Raw genomic sequence first — 18,996 nt, forward strand, 5'->3', positions numbered from 1 at the left:
ACTTATTTAGTAATCAGTTTGCGTGTGGGGTGGCAAGGCTGAACCTGCAGACGCTCCAGCTGCCATCAGTACGTGTTGCACAATGCCGGAGAGCCTCTTTTCATTATTTTTTTTTCATGGAAGGAGTCAAAAAACGTGAGTCTAATGTGCATCCGTAACGTGAAGGAGAAAATCTTAAATGTGGAGCGTGGCAGAGGCTCAGCGAGCAGCGCGGTGCTCGGGCAGGCTGCTCTCCCCGCACAGCTCGGGCATTAAAACCACAGCGAGGAGAAGCAGGGGATCTTATCTGACAACAGCCTTGGGAGGGGAAGTGGGAAAGATGCATAATTTGAGTCGTTTGGGTTAAACGAGCAGCGTTTATGTCTAACTCACAGAGCAGCCCAGCGTATGTGGGATTTTTTTTTAATAGGGTTTAGATTTGCGAGGGAAGTGTTTGGAGGTACCTAAAGAGAAACAGGTGGGGAACATCACAGGCAGCATCAAAGATGCTTTTGTCCTGAGAATAACTGAGCGAAGGTGTAACAAAGCTGCCTTGTTAAACCGACCAAAGTTGGTAAAATATCTGTCCTCTTTTCAGACAGGAAATCTTGCTGGCCCACACAGGAAAAGCAAAAGCAGTTGACAAAAGGCTTGTAATTTATATACTGACAGCCCAGTTCATTGTTAAACATGATTCTTTAATGCGCTGTATCTGGTGTGTGATTGATTTCCTTGTAGCCTGTTACCCAGCTGAAACTAGCAACATATCAGCCTTATTTCTTATTTCTTTTTTTTTTTTTTTTGCTTGGAAATTGAGGATAAATCCAGCGCCCTTTGGAAAATATTGTGTCCCGAGACCTTGCAGAGCTGGTGAGTGACTGCGCTGGGCAGCTGCTTCATCCATCTCTAGGAAATAACGTCCAGAAGGCCCATTTTTTGTTAGATGGAACAAATATCGGATATGCCTGCGAGACTCAAGGGTTAAATTCCCAACACTGTCGCATATGGCAGTGAGCAGAATCACAGATGTTGATGATACAACATAATTAGTATTCTTTTATGTAAATGAAGGCTGTCAATGTTACCATAGTGTCTATACTCTTTCAAGCTGGAATCTCTGCCACTTGGTCTCACCAAGGCTAGACGGGATTATTCCACGAATTTCTAGCAAGGCTTGAGCAGGAAAATGAAGAAGAAGGGGGAAAAGAGGTCTGGGAGGAAGGCGAGGGAAAGGTGAGCAGGAACGCATCCAACTTGGAAGGAGGAGACTGGACCCGTCCTTTGTTTGCTGTCTCATTTCCAAAAGTCTCTCCAGGTCCTGGGATTTCTGAGTGAATGAACACCGTCCAAGTGCGAGGTGTAGTGATTTTAACTATTGCAAATAACTGAAAGGGCTATTTAGACACTGGAAAAAAAATCACCGTGTTGAGATGAATTCTGAAGTGGCCACTTGAGCTTCAATCTGAAGACGAGGAGAGTTAAAGAACAGAAAAGCTTTGATTTTATATATATTATTTTATATATATATATTTTTTTTTTCTTTGACAGATTTCATCTTTAGCAGCGATATCAGTGGAAAGAGTTAGCAATTGAGGTAAATTTGCATCATTTTAGGACCATTAAAAATAAGTTTTCTTAGCCTGGTCAGAAAGGTTTTCTGTATGCCATTCAGAGGCAGTTGTTCCATATCTATCCTAAAGCTTTCGGAAGGTGTGCTGTTGCCTTTGTTATGCTAAACTCTGTCCCTTGTAAAGTGATTTTTTAACTAATTATTTTAAATACTTGATCTGACACTGTCTGTGACGTCTGTAACTACTTTGTGCATGTCATCACTGTCCCCTGTATCACTTTGTATTCTGTTGAAGTACTGTAGCCAGATATATATGAGCAAATAAATTAATTCTTTCTTGGATTGTTATACCAGATACATTTTTTTTTTTAGTCTTTTTTGCCTTTGGCAAAATGCAGGTTTTTCCTATTTTTTCTTTCCTCTATTTACTTGCAGTTTACACTTGACAACTAATCTTTTCTTCTTTTTTGTTGTTTGCAAAAAATCATTTAGAAATGAAATTTAATTCAGGACAGATTTTTTTTTAATCTCCTCCCCCCTTTCACCAAGTTATCGAAGCAGCCAAAATTGAAGTGATCCCAGGAGGTGCACGTTTTTACTCATTTTTTTTGCTCGGATTTTTTCCCTGCCATATGTTGGGTCAACCACTACAAAAGACTTAGGATGAAGAGGCTACGTGTGATCAGCAGACTTATAGATTATCAGAAATGAAAGCAGGAAAATGAAATTCCAAGTGCATCTTCCCTGTGATTATTTTTTTTTTAACGTCTAAGTATTTGGGTTCCTAAATGCATTTGTGCTTTGACTTTGAGGTAATTCTGTTCCCTAGAATAAATGTGTTTTCCGCAGTAGCTCTTGCACTGAGGGGACTAATTGCGTTCAAAAGCGACCTTGTTTGCTTTCTTAGTTTATGTGCATCACAAGAATATTTTCTCTCTAGGGTTTTGGAGCTGCGCTGCCTTACAATGAAGACTTAAGTAGTAATTAAATTCTCAAAGAACCACCAAGGCTCCTTTGGATGAAATGAGGATGTTCCAGGCTCTGGACGTCGTGTCGTGAAGGAAAGAATGTTTAGACATGACTCAGTGAGTAATGCGTGCGTGTGGGTGGGCCTGGGTGCTGTTTCAGTGCCCTGATGGCTTTCACTTGTATCAGGACTGCACAAAAGACACCACTGCTGGCACGAGGAGTGGCACTTCAGTTGTTCTCCTTGTACAACTGAATATCTTTTATAAAACACACGGACTCGTGTTCATGCAAACAAGTACGCATGCAGACGTTTCATTAGGTTTACTCTAACAAGATGTTATGCATTTCATTTTTTTCCCCCTGATGATTTTTAAACATTAAAAATGTTTGGGAGGGTGAGGGAGATCGGAGAATTTGAGGGTAGAATGTAAAGCCTGCAGACTTGAGATCGCATATAGACCAGGTCTGGTTATGGCCATTACCTGATATTTTGGTGGCTTCTGTGAAAAGTTGCTAACCTCCGTCTAGTTCCTGATGACATGCATTCCAATTCCAAATTCATTTTGTATGTATCAATTTCAAGAGGGCAGCTAAAGATCAAACGTGTGGACTGAATTAATGTTTTTCTCTCTGGAAGCGAGCCATTCGGGTTGGGTAGGGCACGCTGGCAGATGTCTGGGCCATCCTTAGTAGACGGATAGACAGTTTTGTTCTGCAGAGCTTGTCAATCCAATCTCTGTTGCTGATACTAAAAACTGCTCTTAAAAATATTGTGCACAGAAATAATGTAGTCGGTTGAAGGAAAACTGCAATTGGAATCGATGTGACACGACATCTGTATTTTTATAGGTCTTTACATCTGGTACAAAAAGAGAGTATTTTAAATATGGAAGTGGGTCTAAGATTTTTTTTTTTCTTTTTGCCTTCCAAGGTCAAAGCAGCGAAGACTTCTGTAAGAGATGGATAGATGCAAACATGTTGGGCGGCTACGACTCGCCCAGGACCATTCTATCCTGAACCCGCAGAAGTGGCACTGCATGGACTGCCAGACAACTGAATCTATCTGGGCTTGTCTGAAATGCTCCCATGTAGCCTGTGGGAGGTACATCGAGGAGCATGCACTTAAACACTTTGAAGAAACCCGACATCCATTGGCAATGGAAGTTAATGACCTGTACGTTTTTTGTTACCTTTGTGAAGATTACGTCTTGAATGATAACCCCGAGGGTGATCTGAAACTGCTAAGAAGTTCTCTGTCAGCGATTAAAAGTCAAAAACATGATCCGTCGACGAGAAGTGGCAGGACTTTGCGATCCATGGCTTTGGGAGAGGACATGTGCAACCATCAAAGGACCCTTCAGGGACAGTCTCAGATGCTTACAGCTCTCTGGCACAGGCGCCAGTCCTTGCTTACAAAGGCGCTGCGGACCTGGTTTGAGAAGAGCTCCAGAGGCCAGCAAAAATTACAACAGAAGAAACAAATGGAGGAGCTGGAGAGGAAAAAGGAGGCAGCGAGGCAGCGGCGGCAGGAGATGAAGAGGCAGCTTCTGGAGGAGCTGGCAAACACTCCTCCAAGGAAGAGTGCGAGGCTGTTGTCCCACGTGCACAGAGAGAACTTGATTCCAAGGAAATTCAGGGAGGTGGCGACCGCTTCCCCTACCTCAAGGCAGATGCAGAGCAGCAGATTCAATCAGTTTTATTCCATCCGGCGTAAGCCCCTGATGACTCCCGGGGTGACGGGTCTAAGGAACCTGGGAAACACGTGTTACATGAATTCGATTCTGCAAGTGCTAAGTCACCTCCAGAAATTTCGAGAATGTTTTTTGACGCTTGATCTCTGTGAAACAGAAGAACTCTTAGCCAAAACTGTGAATGGGAAGTCTAGGATGCCTGGCAAATTGGCAAATGGAGCCGCTGCTAATGAGTCAGGGAAGACTGACAAAGTGGGATCATATGGCACGCAGAGCTTGCCAGCTGGCTTAAATGGTGGCTCCTCGATAAGCAGGAGTTTAGAACTGATACAACCCAAGGAACCAAGTTCAAAGCACATCTCCCTCTGTCACGAATTGCACACCCTCTTCAGAGTGATGTGGTCTGGCAAGTGGGCGCTCGTGTCCCCGTTTGCCATGCTGCACTCTGTGTGGAGCCTGATCCCAGCGTTTCGGGGCTACGATCAGCAGGACGCTCAGGAATTTCTATGCGAGTTGTTGGATAAAGTTCAGCAGGAGCTGGAGTCGGAAGGAACGAAGCGCAGGATCCTCATCCCTTTCTCCCAGAGGAAGCTCACCAAGCAGGTCCTGAAGGTGGTGAACACCATTTTTCACGGGCAGTTGCTAAGTCAGGTATGCAGCTGGTGTTTTGCACAGAAATCAGTGGGAGCTGTTAGCAGCGAGAAACAATGGCTTTGTTTCTTGAGGAACCACCAGATACCGAGGAGTAATTGCTTAGGAGTGCCTCCTGAGAATGCAAACTGATTGCTGCTCAGGTTGTCAGTGGTTTCGATGCTTTTCATGTCTATTGTAGATTTAGTGGACGTTTGCCACTTGAGAATGACATCTGCACTAGCACAGAGGTTCTGAGCCCCTACTTTTAAGTTTTTATTGTGTTTTTAAAGCGTCTTTGTAGTTCTCCTCCCTTTATGGTTTTGTTTCTGTGACTAGAAAGAATACGATGAAGGACAGAGAGGGCAGTCAGCCTGCACTATAAAGAATAAGCTGTCTGTGACACTTCTTATTTGCAGGCCTTTGAAAGTCATCTTGAGATGCTGAGCATACTTAACATATGTTTCTGTAGGAGCTGAACGTGCCTGCCCTGTCACGCTGCTTGGTCTTTTATTCCTGTGCTGTTCCCTTGTCTGAAACGCATTACTCCCCACAAGGCTGACCCTGAAAGCACAGCGTGTTTGAAAGTCCTCCGCTGCCTTTGCTGTCCAGGAGAAATGAATGCTCACATAACTTGACACTTCAGGGCTTCCACGATCAGCCCCCGAGGCGTATGATGTGTGTGCATCCCCGGCAGTCTCTACGTGGTCTGTCTCAGTGCCAGCCTTGCTGTGCCTACCACTCCTAAGGACTCCCATGTGCGTTAAATACCAAAAGGTGTATTTTTGGAGCTAAAGCTCTGGATTTCCAGGGAAGGAATGCTTGAAGTCCTGGTTTGTTTGAATTGTCCCTGCATTGCATGAACTTCTTGTGTGCTGCTGAACTGAATGCTCTTTGTCCAGTTGTCTCTTGGCTCTGAAGGTGGTGCTTATGGCTAAGGTCAGTGTGCTAGGTAGGCCTGATACCAGCATGAAGATGTTCACAAATCAGCCTGAGCTATCTGTTGTTACGATATATATTATAACTTGTCAAGGTATTTATTCTCCCTGTGTACCTTGTGTTGAATTTTAAACCTCTCCAAGCACAGAAGACCTCCTTCCCCATCCGCTAGCTACACTGAGTACATCGTGAAGTTACTGGTGCCGTCAGAGGATGGAGGTGGATGGCTGCAAAGCCAGTGCAAAGTTGGGAGCTGGTTTTCTGCTGAGGAGTTTTCACAAGGATGCAAAATCTGGATCTGCTTTCTGGTTTTGTTACCTCCTCATCTTCTTGCTTGCTGCCTCTAAGATTAGTGAAAAACTTTTCTGCTGTTTGTATTTATAATACTCCAGAAAGACAGCAGAAGTGCACTTTAAATTTGTCCTTTCGTGCTCCATTCATGAATTATTTTTATAGAGTTAGCAGATGAAACAGAGGAATTACACACAGCACTTTAGAATGTGCAAGGACAATAGAGAAACGAGGGAAGGAAGATTGTGTGCTAATTGCTAACCCATACTGCTTGTAGTAGAAAACAGAGTGCTCGTTACCCAGCCGTGGAGTGGTGTTACACCTGTAATATCTTCTGAGGAAGTGAATCCCATCAAGGTGAATGTTATCTCCATTTCTGGAAAATTAAGAAAGCAGTCTAAATTATTTGCTGCAGACATTTCTAATCTGAAAAATAAATCTACGAAGGTTTCTCTTGACCTGCTGGCCATTTTTCTGGCTGTGAGGCTGTGCTCCTTGGGCGTAAGCTTGCCATTTAGATGTGAACATAAACGTCTGTCTGCAGGTGTACATGTACCTAACTTCATTTGTGTACCAACATTTCATCCCCAGGTCACCTGCATAACATGCAACTACAAATCCAACACCGTTGAGCCCTTTTGGGATCTTTCCCTGGAATTTCCTGAGCGCTATCACTCCATTGAGAAGGGGATCATCCCCGTTAACCAGACGGAGTGCATGCTGACCGAAATGTTGGCCAAGTTCACAGAGACTGAAGCTCTGGAAGGGAGGATATATGCATGCGACCAATGCAACAGTAAGTCTGCTGCTGTCTCTGCTGATTAGAAGCCCTGGGTTTTTATTTCTGAGAGGTTCCTGATGTATGTTTTGTGCCTGAAAACCTGTTGTGACCGATGCATACTCCTCCCTTGCATTGGAGGGGAAGGGGAAGGAAACTTAGAGCTTGGGGGGGATTGGATTGAGAGTCAAGAGGAGAAAACAATAAGGAATAATGGTCCTTACCTGCTGCATGGCAGGAAAGCTTTTGTAACAAGCTGTCTATCTGCTCTCTGCTCTTGATTGAATCATTTAACCAGAAGTCACAACTGCAGAGTTCTCGTGGTCTGCCACTAGGTTAGAGTTTCTCTCTCTTTGTAGGCGTTTTTGTCAAAATGCAGTGAAGTGACATTATTCTGAGAGTCTCAGGTTAATGTATTACCTGCTATATGAATGCGTGTGTTTTGCTGTGCTCAGCTAGAAGATGACTTCTGTAGCAGGTCTGAGTGTAAGGTCATTATATTTCTGAATGTAATTTTAGCCTCGTGTATAATCATGCAGCTCAGCTACTCTGATAAGCTGTTTGGATTTTCTTTTTTTTCATGTAGGTATTTATGGCAAATGTTTATTCCCTTGGGAGGAAAATGGCAATAATTTGACTTGCATTGCAACGAGGCAGCTGAAATAACAAGTATTTGTAGAGACCTCTTCGCTATCAACTTGTGAATCAGTTACCAAGCATCTTCCCAAAATGTTGGGAAATAACCATTGACTGAGATGTCCTTGAAACAAAGCCAAATATAATTTGGACAGATTCTGATTCACAAATAATGTTCACAAAGCGTCGTTGTGATTGAGCACAGCTTTTATCTTAATTCAGTTTTCTGTGATTTATTTTTTTTTTTGTGGAAGCCCAAATTTTAACAGTTGCTTCAGAGTTAAACAGTTAAAGAAACATTTAACCAGCTGAAAAAAAATCAGGGAAAGGCAAATAAATAGCTTGCATCTAGGTGCCAAAAACTATTGGGGGCAGTGCTTGTCAGACGCGATAGAGGAGGAGCAACCCATCTGTTCTGAGCTGGTGCAGCGAGGTGCAGAAATCTAATTAACAGGTACATTTCTTAGTGGAAACTGAAAGCCACCTGTCTTCCTGGTACGGTGGTGTGTCTGGTGTTCTGGAAAGAGTAATCACTGGGAAGAGGAATGTTTTTTCCCCTCTTCTCCAGTTTCTGTTCAGCCATCCCTTTTGCTTTGTGAGCGAGCAGCACTCCTCCTGGAGGTGGGACCTTGCTGGAAGCATTTTCCTCTAACTTGTATTAATATCCTGGAGCTAAGTTTGCTGGTGTAAGCTTTGTTGTAGTGCTCTAATAAATGGATTGAAGTTTTATTTTAAAAGAACAGAGTGTCAAGTAGTGTTATTTGTATGTTGGCAGCTCATCTGCTGAAACTGCTGCAACCCTAGATGTCAAAAAATACCTGAAGTGTTTTTAAGCATGGTTTTTGATCTTAGGAAGTTGTCTGTGAAGGAATGCATAAGAAGTGTTTACTCGTGTTTCTGTCCTGTGGGTGCATGTGAGATGGACTAGTGCTGCTGGAAGAAAAAGAGAGTTCATAATGGGTTCTCTTTCGCTCTCAATATAATTACACCATGATAATTACACCTTGCCTTGATATTTTATTTCTCTTTGGTAGGCAAACGGCGAAAGTCTTCTCCTAAACCTCTTGTTCTGAGTGAAGCTAAAAAGCAGTTAATGATCTACAGACTACCTCAGGTCCTCCGACTGCACCTTAAACGATTCAGGTGAGCGGGGCACGCTGCGGGGTGTCAGGCAGGTGCCTGCTGGCTTTTGGGAGAGAAGTGCTAAGTGGGGTCCAGCGACTTCTCTCCCTTTCTGGGAAATGCATGTCTATAATTGTTTTACCCACAGCAGGTGTGTAATGCTTGCTTCTAACTCTAAAACCAGTAGCCTGTTTGTAGCGTGTTTTCTGTTACGTGCAATGTAATGTGTTGTGAATTGTACTTAATGATATTTGTCCGATTTTGGAGACAGCTTGAAGCAGTGACTGTGAGATGGCTGAACTGATCTGTTGAGTGAAAGATTTGCTGAAGCTGGAACCCCTGTGATAGTCAAATATATGCATTATGTTAAATAAAACAGCAGGCAAAGTTCAAAATACGAAGTTTCTAAAACGGTTAGCGTAGGCAATTACGAGATGTGAGGTTTTTATATCTATATAGCTGAGCATTTTAGATGGCGTTTGGTTGTCACAGTAGATGTTCTGTTTTCTTTGTTTGGCTGTTACAAATCTCAACAATGCTGGAACTACAGCCAATGGGCATCAGTGACGATTCAGTTTTATGCATAAGATGACTGCAGTAGATTTTAAAGTGAAAACAGAAGGAGAAAATCGTGATGCCCTCTTGAAGGAAAGCTCTTTGAGCTGTTCCGCAGTGGCTATCGAGTGCATCTTCATTCCCACAGCCCTCTGCTGCTGCCCAGAAAGGTCCTGAGCCTTTGATTGTGCCCTTGTGTTTGCAGGTGGTCTGAACGCAATCACCGTGAGAAGATTGGGGTCCATGTCCTCTTTGACCAGGTACTAAACATGGAACCTTACTGCTGCAGGGACTCTCTCTCCTCTCTTGACAAAGAGACCTTTGTCTATGACCTCTCCGCTGTGGTGATGCATCATGGTAAAGGGTTTGGCTCAGGACACTACACAGCATATTGCTACAACACGGAGGGAGGTGCGTGTGCCTTATTTCGGGGGAAACAAATTCAAGAATCTCGGTTTTTATTCCATAGACATAGTGCATAGTAAAGCTTCATGATCGAGGTTGTTTGGAATCAGGTTTCCTGCCATTTGGTAGTTTGTTTCCCAGAATGTATTGCTAGTAGCATGCTTTTTTTTTTCTTTTTCTTTTTCTTTTTTTTTTTTTTTTTGGTGTAAAGACCACAGATTGCTGCTCTTGGCTTTGTGGCACTTCGGGATGCCTTTTATTGCTCACTGTTAACAGCATGAATGCTTCATTTTCTCACGGGATGTAACTCTGTGGAGCTGCTCCAGCTGGGTGTCTTTTCTCGGTATCCTTGGGATGGTGAGATAAACAGAAAGTGTTTTGAAACCGGACAGGGACTATTCATGAATAACATCCGCAGGGTTTTTGTGAATTTCCAGCAGTCTTTCTGCAGCTGAATCAGCATTGATTCTGCCTTTTAACTGATACAGAAAGAGGTACAAATTGTCTGTCTCCAGAGAACTCTTATTTTCCTAATTGAGTTTTTGGGCTATAATATGCAGTTGGTTAAATTATGATTCCATATTTCTAAACTGCGTTAACAGCACAGAAATGGTAAAAACGTTTCCCATTTTAGAAACTTCTTTCCAAGGTATCTGTAGGGCAAAAGGTAAAGATGCCTTTTGTCCTACATGGCCCTTTTTCTCTGTGGATGTCTCCTATGAACAGTTCCAAAATGCAGTCAGAAGAAGTGATGCCTCCCCTACTAATGTCCTCTTTCTCACTTTGATTCCTAGGTTTTTGGGTCCACTGCAATGACTCCAAACTGAATGTATGTAGCGTGGAGGAGGTGTGCAAAACCCAGGCCTACATTCTCTTTTACACTCAAAGAACAGTGCAGGACAAAGCAAGAATCTCAGAAAAACAACTCCAAGCTCAGGTGCTGTCCAAAAATAGTGATAAAGACAGAAGACTGACATTCCCATGATGGGAAGCTCTATAACTCAATCAACGGTCTCAGTTGTTTTTTGGTTTTTTGTTTTGTTTTTTTTTTTTTTTTTAAACCATTGGTGTTCACATCTTTCCTCTTTGTATGAAAAAAGGCTCACTGCAGGAAGGGGATCAGATCGTGGTGCTTGCCACCCAGGGTCTGGAGAAGTGTATCAAGCTGTGCAATTCTGATGCGTAAGATTGTAGTCAGAATCTTGGTTTTTAATGAATATTATTGTTAAATTATGCTCGTAAAACGAAAAGGGAGAGTTTGATGCTTTGTATCATTAGTTTCATATCAAAATAGATTTGAGTAACACGTGTAACATGGCACAACCAGGAAACAAAAGCATTCAACTGGCTTCCAAACACCTTCAGTACCTAGTAATGCTGACAAACCTCTAGAAGGAGCAGGTATCGTACCATCCCCTTTAATTGTCGTTCAGATTTCCAGGGTTTGAATCACACCCAGGTATTTATTTTTATGATTGTCGGATAAATGGTGTTGGCTGCCCTAAAAGCCATTCTTGCTGAAGAAATGTTTGACACTCTTCTACAAGAGAAAATATTCCCCAGACCTCAGCTATTTCTGCGATACTAATTTATTTGCTATCATTTAAGGGCAAACCTTATTCCTAAAAATGGCTTAAATGGCTGGCTATTTTTTTTTTTTCAGTGTTATGGGGGCTGTGTGCACACTTGATGGTTTATTCTCTAGGCTGAACTGAATAGGCAGCTAAATTCACTAGGAATGTGATTCTTGAAACAGTTCTGCTCTGGAGAATGTGTCTTTTGTTTTGTTTTAAACCAAACAAAGAAAACAACAAAAACACCCTGTAATAAGACGGGAATGTACCTGTGTGTGATCAGTCACATCTGTTTACAGTGGAAGCAAAAACGAAGCCTATACTACAGGTTTCTGCTGGCATAACTGTGCTGATCAGGTTATAAAGAATTCAAAGCCCTGACTTGCAGAGCTGTGACAGCAGAAGCAGTTAGAATAGAGGCAACTTACACTGGAAAACTGGCACTTTTTTTTTTTTTCTTGTAACAAGTGTGGCTTGTTTTCCTCAGGGGAACAGGATGAAGGTAATACCACAACAGTAGGAGACAGAGCTAGGTTCTGCTTCTGCTCCTGTAGTGGGAATATTCATGAACTCTGGTGGTTACACAAGGTCCAGAATAACTGAAGGCAGTGGGGTTGCACAGATGTCGTGCTGTCATGAGCAGAATTTAACCTGTGAAGTCTTTATTCCTGCTGGGGCATAAGGGGAAGGAATGTAGTTAACTGTCAAATTACATGTTGAGCTTGAAAGGCTACAATAATGTCTGTATCTTGTAATCATCTTGATTTTAGAATGTAGGGCCCTAGTTGACTTTTTATAGTCACTTCTCAGCCTACGGTTGGACCTCAGGTATTTTTATAATTTGGGGTTTGACTGCTCACGCTTCATGTTTTAAACAAAGCTGAATATGTAACTGCAAAGATACATGACATCTTTCAGTCTTGATGGTTGCTTTATTTTATTTTATTTTTTTGAAACGGTTATAGGTTGCTGTCATCTAAAATATGAGGCTCTTCAAAAAAAAATTGATTTTATTTTCAGGAAGAGAAGTTCTGAAAGCAGGTTTCTCTTCTTCCCTCTTCTACTTTTATCCTTGCCATCGTATGCCCATCAGACATAAATTAATGTACGTTATTCTTAGAGGGGGAGAATCGGAAAATTTCCCAAACACCATTCCTCTTTTTCCACTGCCGCTACTGCAACTTCTAATTTCCTGTCCTATGGGCAAATCGGTCCGTTTTACTTTGGCTGATATGTCACTTTAGCCATGCAGAGATGAGCACAGCAAACATGAACCTCCTCTTTTGTTAGAGCAGTGCCGCATTAGGTCTCCTCTGTCCTTAAAAATTCCCATTTCCTGAACATCTGAGGAACACGTGGCTTTCTGAGCCTACAAAAACTGGGTTTTGCCAATTATTCTGAATTGGGAGTTCACATGCTCATGTGTTTTTTTTGGAGACGAGTCAGTGTGAAACAGTCCTGTGGGAACTAACGGAAAACTTGAACTTCTGTTTCTCTAAATGTAGCATGGTCTGGAAGGATTTCCTATGAATGTCTGTATATCCTCGTATTTACTAGGTAGCATTATTTTTTGTGCTCCTAGTAAATAAAATTAATGCAAATGCAATAGGCCAGGCCGAGATAGAATAAAAGTAAGCGTGACCCCGCTGGATGTGCAGGAAGTTGCTTTGGCTTCAGCACAGGTGGAAGTTGGCATTCCTGAAGGAATGGAAATCACGTGCTCGTGATATTTTCAGATATGGGATACTTTCAGATATGTGATGGATTCTTTTCTGGAGCAAAACGTGCTGTGTGAAGACTACACGTCTTAGAAGGAAAATGAAAGGAAAAGGCGTTTGCCGTTGCCTTCTTAATCTCAGCGGTGGAAGGGAAAGCTGGAGGCTCACAGTTTTACTGTGACTACCAAATACTGTGCTCACCGTCCGAATCCCTTAGCCGTGCTGGCCCTGTTCATACACAGCCTGATTGGTACTGCAGTGAGCCGAGACTTCGCTGTGAATGCTCATCTTTTGACTGAGTGTTTTGCGTTAATATTTGGATTCAGGTAGGAATTGATACAGCTGTCAGCGAATAAGTTGCAGAGGGGGGCTGGGATTGTACCTTTGGGCATTGGTGCACCTGATTGCCCGAGCAGATTTTGTAGCACGTGCTGTTGACATCTTTTGACGTTAGTGGCCTCTCCGTGTGAGCCTCGTTGTGCTGAGACGTGGAGATCCTGCGGTCAGAAAAATGATTGCCCTGATAGGGAAGGAATGAATTATACTTCAAAGTAAACTTTGCTTTTTCCAACACTGTGAGGTTTCTGTAATATTTAGCTTTTATTTGGAAGCGATAGCGTATAGCATTTTTTATGCTGTTTGGTTTATATTTGTCTACTGCAGGCATCTTTGTATAAGCATAGCCCAACGCCCCCATCGTGGTGGACACTGTTTTATAGTGTCCTGCTTGCCAGAAATAATAATTGGCAGCTACTTCTTTACATTAGTAAGACAAACATACAACTTGCAATTACAACGAAGCTCACTTAAGTGAATGCCTGACAAAGTGCAGCCTGTGATGTAAACTTTGTCCCTCCTTTAAAGGTTTGGCTTCGAATCCTGCTAATACGGTGGTACACGTTTAGAAAAATTCCAAATGCAGGCTCTACTTCTGCAAACACCTACGCAAATGATGCAACTTAGCTCAGGTGTGGAGTTCAGCATCCAAAGTTTTGAGTCGCAAGCTGAGTGTAGGATTAGAATCTTTCTTGTGGTCCTGCTGGAAGTGGAATTGGTTTGTGTACGTACAGCGATTCCTGTACCAGGGCTCAGTCCTGTAACAAGGAGCCAGTTGCCTTGAGAGATGCTGAGAGCAAGTGCGGGGTTTGTGGCACCCTGCAGGTTATTTTTGGAGGGCAAAGGAAGCCACTGTCGGGCTCGTGAGCACGCAGCCTTTGGGGCAGGACTGTTCCCAGCACGTCCTTCTTCTGTTCAACTTGTAAGTAAATCGGTGTTTCTTAATTTTATGCTTTCAAGAATGAAGAATCTTAATGTATTCATGGCCAGGTGTGACACAACATCTGCTGTAGTCGTTAGAAAACACTTTATTTTAGCTAACTTCATTCCACTAGCGAGTTAATTGCGCAGATTTGCCTTTATGTTACCCCTTTGCTGCCTGCATGCCCAAGTTAAACTATGCATACCACAAAAACGGTTTCTCTGCAAAGCAGTGAAAAAAACAATTTTTCCCCATTAGTTCTGACCAGAACAATTCTACAATCTGGCTTTGGAGTTGTCAATGGGAGGCAGCAAATGGAAGAATGTGTGTTAAACGCTTGACATCAAACTTTTCTGGGTGGCAGCACCACTCCCATGTACTTAAGGACTTCCAGAAGGTTTTTTGAGCATAGGAATCAAATTGGAAGCAGTAAAAGCAGTAAGTGTGTCCTATGGACTCACTATCAGAAGTTATTTTGGTTTGTAAAAGCAAGGCTTCTAGCAAAAATATTGTCTTGGTGGCAATTTAGACACGCTTATGTTGACTGTGATGGCCCCAGGCCTGAGTATGCTTAATTGCACCTCAATGAGAGAGGCTAATGAACCTTCTGGCTGTTGCCCGATACCCCAGGATAAGCTACAGTGGAAATCAACAGTGCTGCAGAATGAGAGGTACTTCAGGAAGAGACAGTAAGTAGAGGGAGATTAGTTTCACCTGCCAATACAATTTTGTGAACTAATTTTGTATGATTCCTTAGATTTGGTGCCTTGTATCCGATAACGTTTTGCGTGGGACAGAAATGTTGGGAAATCGGTCCTTAATTCCTGACTGAAGCAGCAGATCTGTGTGATTTTTGTAAGTACTCTCAATATCGCTGACGTTTTTACATTTCATATCGGTATGGGAGTGGAAAAGTTTACCAGCAAGCTCAGAAGCTAGCGTTTTACTGTTACGTGTTTGAGATCTCTATTTTTGGAATAATTCAAGGAGCAACTTGTTCAAAGGCAGGTTAGATTTGGCCTCTTAATTTTTCTCATGTCATCTGGGCCCCTTGCAGCCAGGTCAGTGAGATGACATCCACCACATCATGTAACGTGGTGCAGGGAACACACACTCTGGTGGTTGTTTTTGGGTAGAGTAGCTGTAGCTTTGGAAAGGACCTTCTGTTACAAGCAGTGGTAATGGCTGGTTTAGAAAAGAAAGAATATACATGTAGTTCCCCTTGCCATGGCCGTGTTTGCACAGATTTCTTCTTAGCAGCCTAGCAAACATCTCTGCACCTGAGCAGACCTGTCGTGGTAATGCCTGGGTGAGTGAGTTACGCAAGATACCCCTTGTGTAAGGTGGCCAAGTGGCCCTTCTTCAGAGCAAGTGGTAAAACTCAAGCAGCAGCTCTGAATTCTGCCTTTTTGTGTGTTTAATCCCTTCAGCTGGTGTGAGATCAGATAGGATGGACTCAGGCAGAGAATTTATTGCCCGTGGGAAGATAAAACCTCAATTAAGTGTTTTTTTTTTTTTAATGTCTATTACATTAACATTGATACCTGCTTATTGCAGGGAGATAGATGGGAATGTGAAGCATTCTAACAAGCTTTTAAATTTGTAAAATCTACAGCACAAATGAATGATCTTAAGCTATGGATGTGGGTTACCTGTACCAACCTGTGATTGTATTAGTTCATTTAAGGGGTGTGCCTTGGGGCCACTCCTTCCATCGTGCGTATTTTATTTTCTGTGTGAGAGAGAGAATGGGTTCCGCTTGTTTAAAGGATAACTGCATGATGGGCCAAAACACCTCCAAAAGAGTTCTTAGGTCTTAAAAATGCTGTTTGCAATGTACGTTTCCAAAAGGGGGGAGGAAGGAAAAAAAAAAAGACTGGGCCAGTGGGCCCAAGACTGACTTTAACTTTAACCACTGTTCATTATTTATTGTTTTGAAGCATGTGCACGACACGGAGTGCAGTTACAGCAAAGTGCTCTCCCCTTTGGGTTCTTCTTGAACTGCCAGACTACTGATTTTGTGCAGGTTGGGGCAAGGAAAGGGGACGGGAGGAATGAAACAACCAGCAACGATAAAGCCAAGCTGAGTGCAGCAGTGAGCTGTGGTCTGCGTTCAGCAGAGACAGGAAGCATCTGATAAACAGATCTCGTGTGTCAGACGATTGCATATTTTGCAGGTGTAAGCATTAAAATCCAAATACAGTCTCATTAACAGCAAGCTCCCAGTTTTGGGGGCAAAAATTTCTCCTCTCAGTAATCTCACACTGGCAAACAAATGGTGCTTTTCCATTAAAAATTGCAGTTCCTAAGGAACAGTACCCCAAATCCTCAAGTTTTTTTTTTTTTTTTTTTTTTTTTAAAAAAAAGCTACCTGCTTAAAGCCCACAATGTCACTGTAAATGCTTCCATAACTGGAAGTGAGAAAGGAGGTGATGCAGTTGGTGACTGAACACAATTTGGTTTGTTCCATTTAGTCTTGATGCCATACTTTCAGTAGAGATGGCAGGTAGCGAATTTCCCTTTTCTTTCCCCCCCCTGCTAAACCTCCTGTTCTGGGCCCTGACTTGTCAAAGTACAACTAGAAAAGGCCTGCTTCAGTTCCTGCTATACAGACACTTTCCGTGTGAGCATCTCTTCGTGGGAGCGTGAGGCTTTTGAATGTTCCTCCTGCTGAAGAGGCACAGACACCCCTTCAGCACGGGCAGCGTTAAGTGTTACTTAGCCTTATTTCCTTAGATAACCACATCCATGCTGTGGGGATAACTTGTACTGCTACAGCTCCATCAGTAGGGTCAAATCAACGCCCCGTTTGCGGATAGATGAGGTTAAAGAATGTATTCTAATCTGGGCACGCCAGAGCCCTGCAGGTGAGCGATGCCACCACAGGCTTGTGGTGCACTGCTGAATAGGATCTGTAGGTAAGAAGTTGGGATGAGCACCCCTGGGGCTCCTTCTCCTTTCTGCATAGCTCTGTACCTCGGATTTGGGAGTATCTCGTAGCACGTGTCATCTTTGCTCTCCTTACATTTATTAAACGGAGGCACTAGGCCTGGCCCTGGTGGCTGTTTCCTACTGCTACGAGATGAGCTCCGCGTATCCATGTGCAGATCAAGTTTTCGCCTTATTTATCAGACAGTACAGAAACCTAGAGCCCATGTAAAAGAGGTCCTAGTTTTTCCTGCTTAATTTCAGCTTTGGTTAAGCAGTCACACCCTGAGCCACAGCCTCCTCAACATCCACTTAAATAAGCAGTTTGCAGCAAAGGAACAAGTGGCTAAGTTTGTTTCCAGTCCAACTCTTTGACAAATCTGTTTTTCCACAGAACAAACCTGGTTGCAATGTTCAGGATGGTTCCAGCAGCTGCTCAGAGCAGTGCTGAGCTCCTTCAGGTGTGGCAGGCACGGGTGGGATGCTGCCGGGGAGCCCCTGCTTCCACTAATACCCCGGAAGCTCCACTGTTGACTTAAGCAAGGGCAGAATTAATCTTCAGGCCTTTTAAAGTTAATCCTGCTCTAAGTTAAGATCCCTGGAAGGGTGCTGTTGGCAAAGGCTGGGCAGAGCACGAGTGTTTCTCTTTCAGGACGAAATCCCCTTGCAGCCCCTGTGAAAACAAGAGTAAAAAGCTGCCCTGCTTTCTTGGCTAAGGATCAAAGCTGGAGCTTGGGTGGGTTTCCTGATTTCTCAGTGACTTCTGGGGGGGGCTTTAGGTCAGAACAGCCTCAAGTTTCTGCTTCGAGTTTCTGCTGCTTATGTTGCTAATGACTTAAGCCGGTGTACGCCGTGCTGTGCTCATGAATGAGACCGCCTTTGCTTCAAGGACACTCCCAGGCAGCAGCGAGGGACAAGAGAATCCAATTAATGACCGAATGTTTCTGGCGCTCTGTCCAGCTGCCTCACAGCTCAGCGCGAACGCTCGAGGCACTGCTCCTAATCACGGGGTCAGCAGCTTTTATTTTAGTCAAGGTTTAAGACAACATCAAGTAAAAGCCTAATGTACTTAGCTGCATGAGCTCCCCCCTGCCTGAACCCCGGCCTCAGGAGGCGATTAGTGCGTTCTAAATCAAAACTCCGATTAACTAGAAAATGACCTAATGTTCTAATTAATCCCCTTTTCCTTCAGAAACTGTTCCTGCAGAACTCGGATTATCCAGACTTCACAAGTTTGTTTCTTTACAGGATGTAAGAAGTCCTGCTTTGAACGCAGCATTTTGGAACATCTGTGTCAGTAGTGGAAATAATTTTGGGCAGGTTAAAGGGGCAGTTCTCAGCCACAAAGCGCGGGGGCAGTGCTACTTGAAAGGAATGTCTTAAATTAAAAACCCGTGCACAACTGTCCAAAGAATGCGAAGCCATGGTGCAGTCACACTGCTGTAACGCTCAGGGCTGGGAAGTTATTTTGCTCTACGAGCAGCTTCTTGGAGCTGCAGTGTCCCCTGCCTGCTGAAATCACACCTGCAGCTCCCGGCAGCCTCACCTGGGGCTTTCACTGCCCCTTCAACAGCTTCACCACCCCCAGGCAGGAAAGGCAAGCCGTAGTTTCAGGCCACGGAATTAAAATGCTATGCAACACCAAATGGCTTTTTTTTCCCCCCCCAAAAAAAAGAATCCTAATTCTTTTAAACATCCCAGCTTTATCTCAGCCAGACATTACCCATGAAACCTTCCGGTGGTTAGAGTTTACCTAGGGCTTTTTACAGTTTTGTTTTTCCTTTGAATAAGTAGCTGATGGGTCCTGCTTACAGCCCAGGACTGGACTTGTTCCTTTGTCTTTTGGGTGTGAAATATAAATCATGTTTTTATGATTTTTTTGTAAATCTTTACTCTTTTTACACCTTGTTTTTGTAAGCTGAAGTTTCTTATTAAAAAAATGAAATTCCACTG

General features: G+C 43.2%; 1 protein-coding gene across 17 annotated transcripts in view; it reads left to right on the plus strand.

Annotated features, from left to right (window-relative positions):
* Positions 1–18,993, plus strand: part of USP49 (ubiquitin specific peptidase 49) — a 33,601-nt gene extending 14,608 nt beyond the window's left edge. For 7 of the 17 annotated variants that reach the window (XM_068659893.1, XM_068659891.1, XM_068659887.1 and 4 more), the window contains 7 exons: positions 1,528–1,573; positions 2,490–2,634; positions 3,450–4,860; positions 6,661–6,865; positions 8,518–8,626; positions 9,366–9,571; positions 10,360–18,993. In XM_068659893.1, the coding sequence (XP_068515994.1) occupies positions 3,478–4,860; positions 6,661–6,865; positions 8,518–8,626; positions 9,366–9,571; positions 10,360–10,550 (2,094 nt within the window). In that variant the 5' untranslated portion in view covers positions 1,528–1,573; positions 2,490–2,634; positions 3,450–3,477 and the 3' untranslated portion in view covers positions 10,551–18,993. Of the gene's footprint in view, positions 1–796; positions 850–1,527; positions 1,574–2,489; positions 2,635–3,449; positions 4,861–6,660; positions 6,866–8,517; positions 8,627–9,365; positions 9,572–10,359 lie in introns of all 17 variants that reach the window. The other 10 variants (XM_068659899.1, XM_068659897.1, XM_068659886.1 and 7 more) reach the window with 4 other exon arrangements.
* Positions 18,994–18,996: the final 3 nt, after the last annotated feature.

Source organism: Anas acuta, chromosome 24 (assembly GCF_963932015.1).
Source record: "Anas acuta chromosome 24, bAnaAcu1.1, whole genome shotgun sequence".
NCBI lineage: Eukaryota > Metazoa > Chordata > Aves > Anseriformes > Anatidae > Anas > Anas acuta.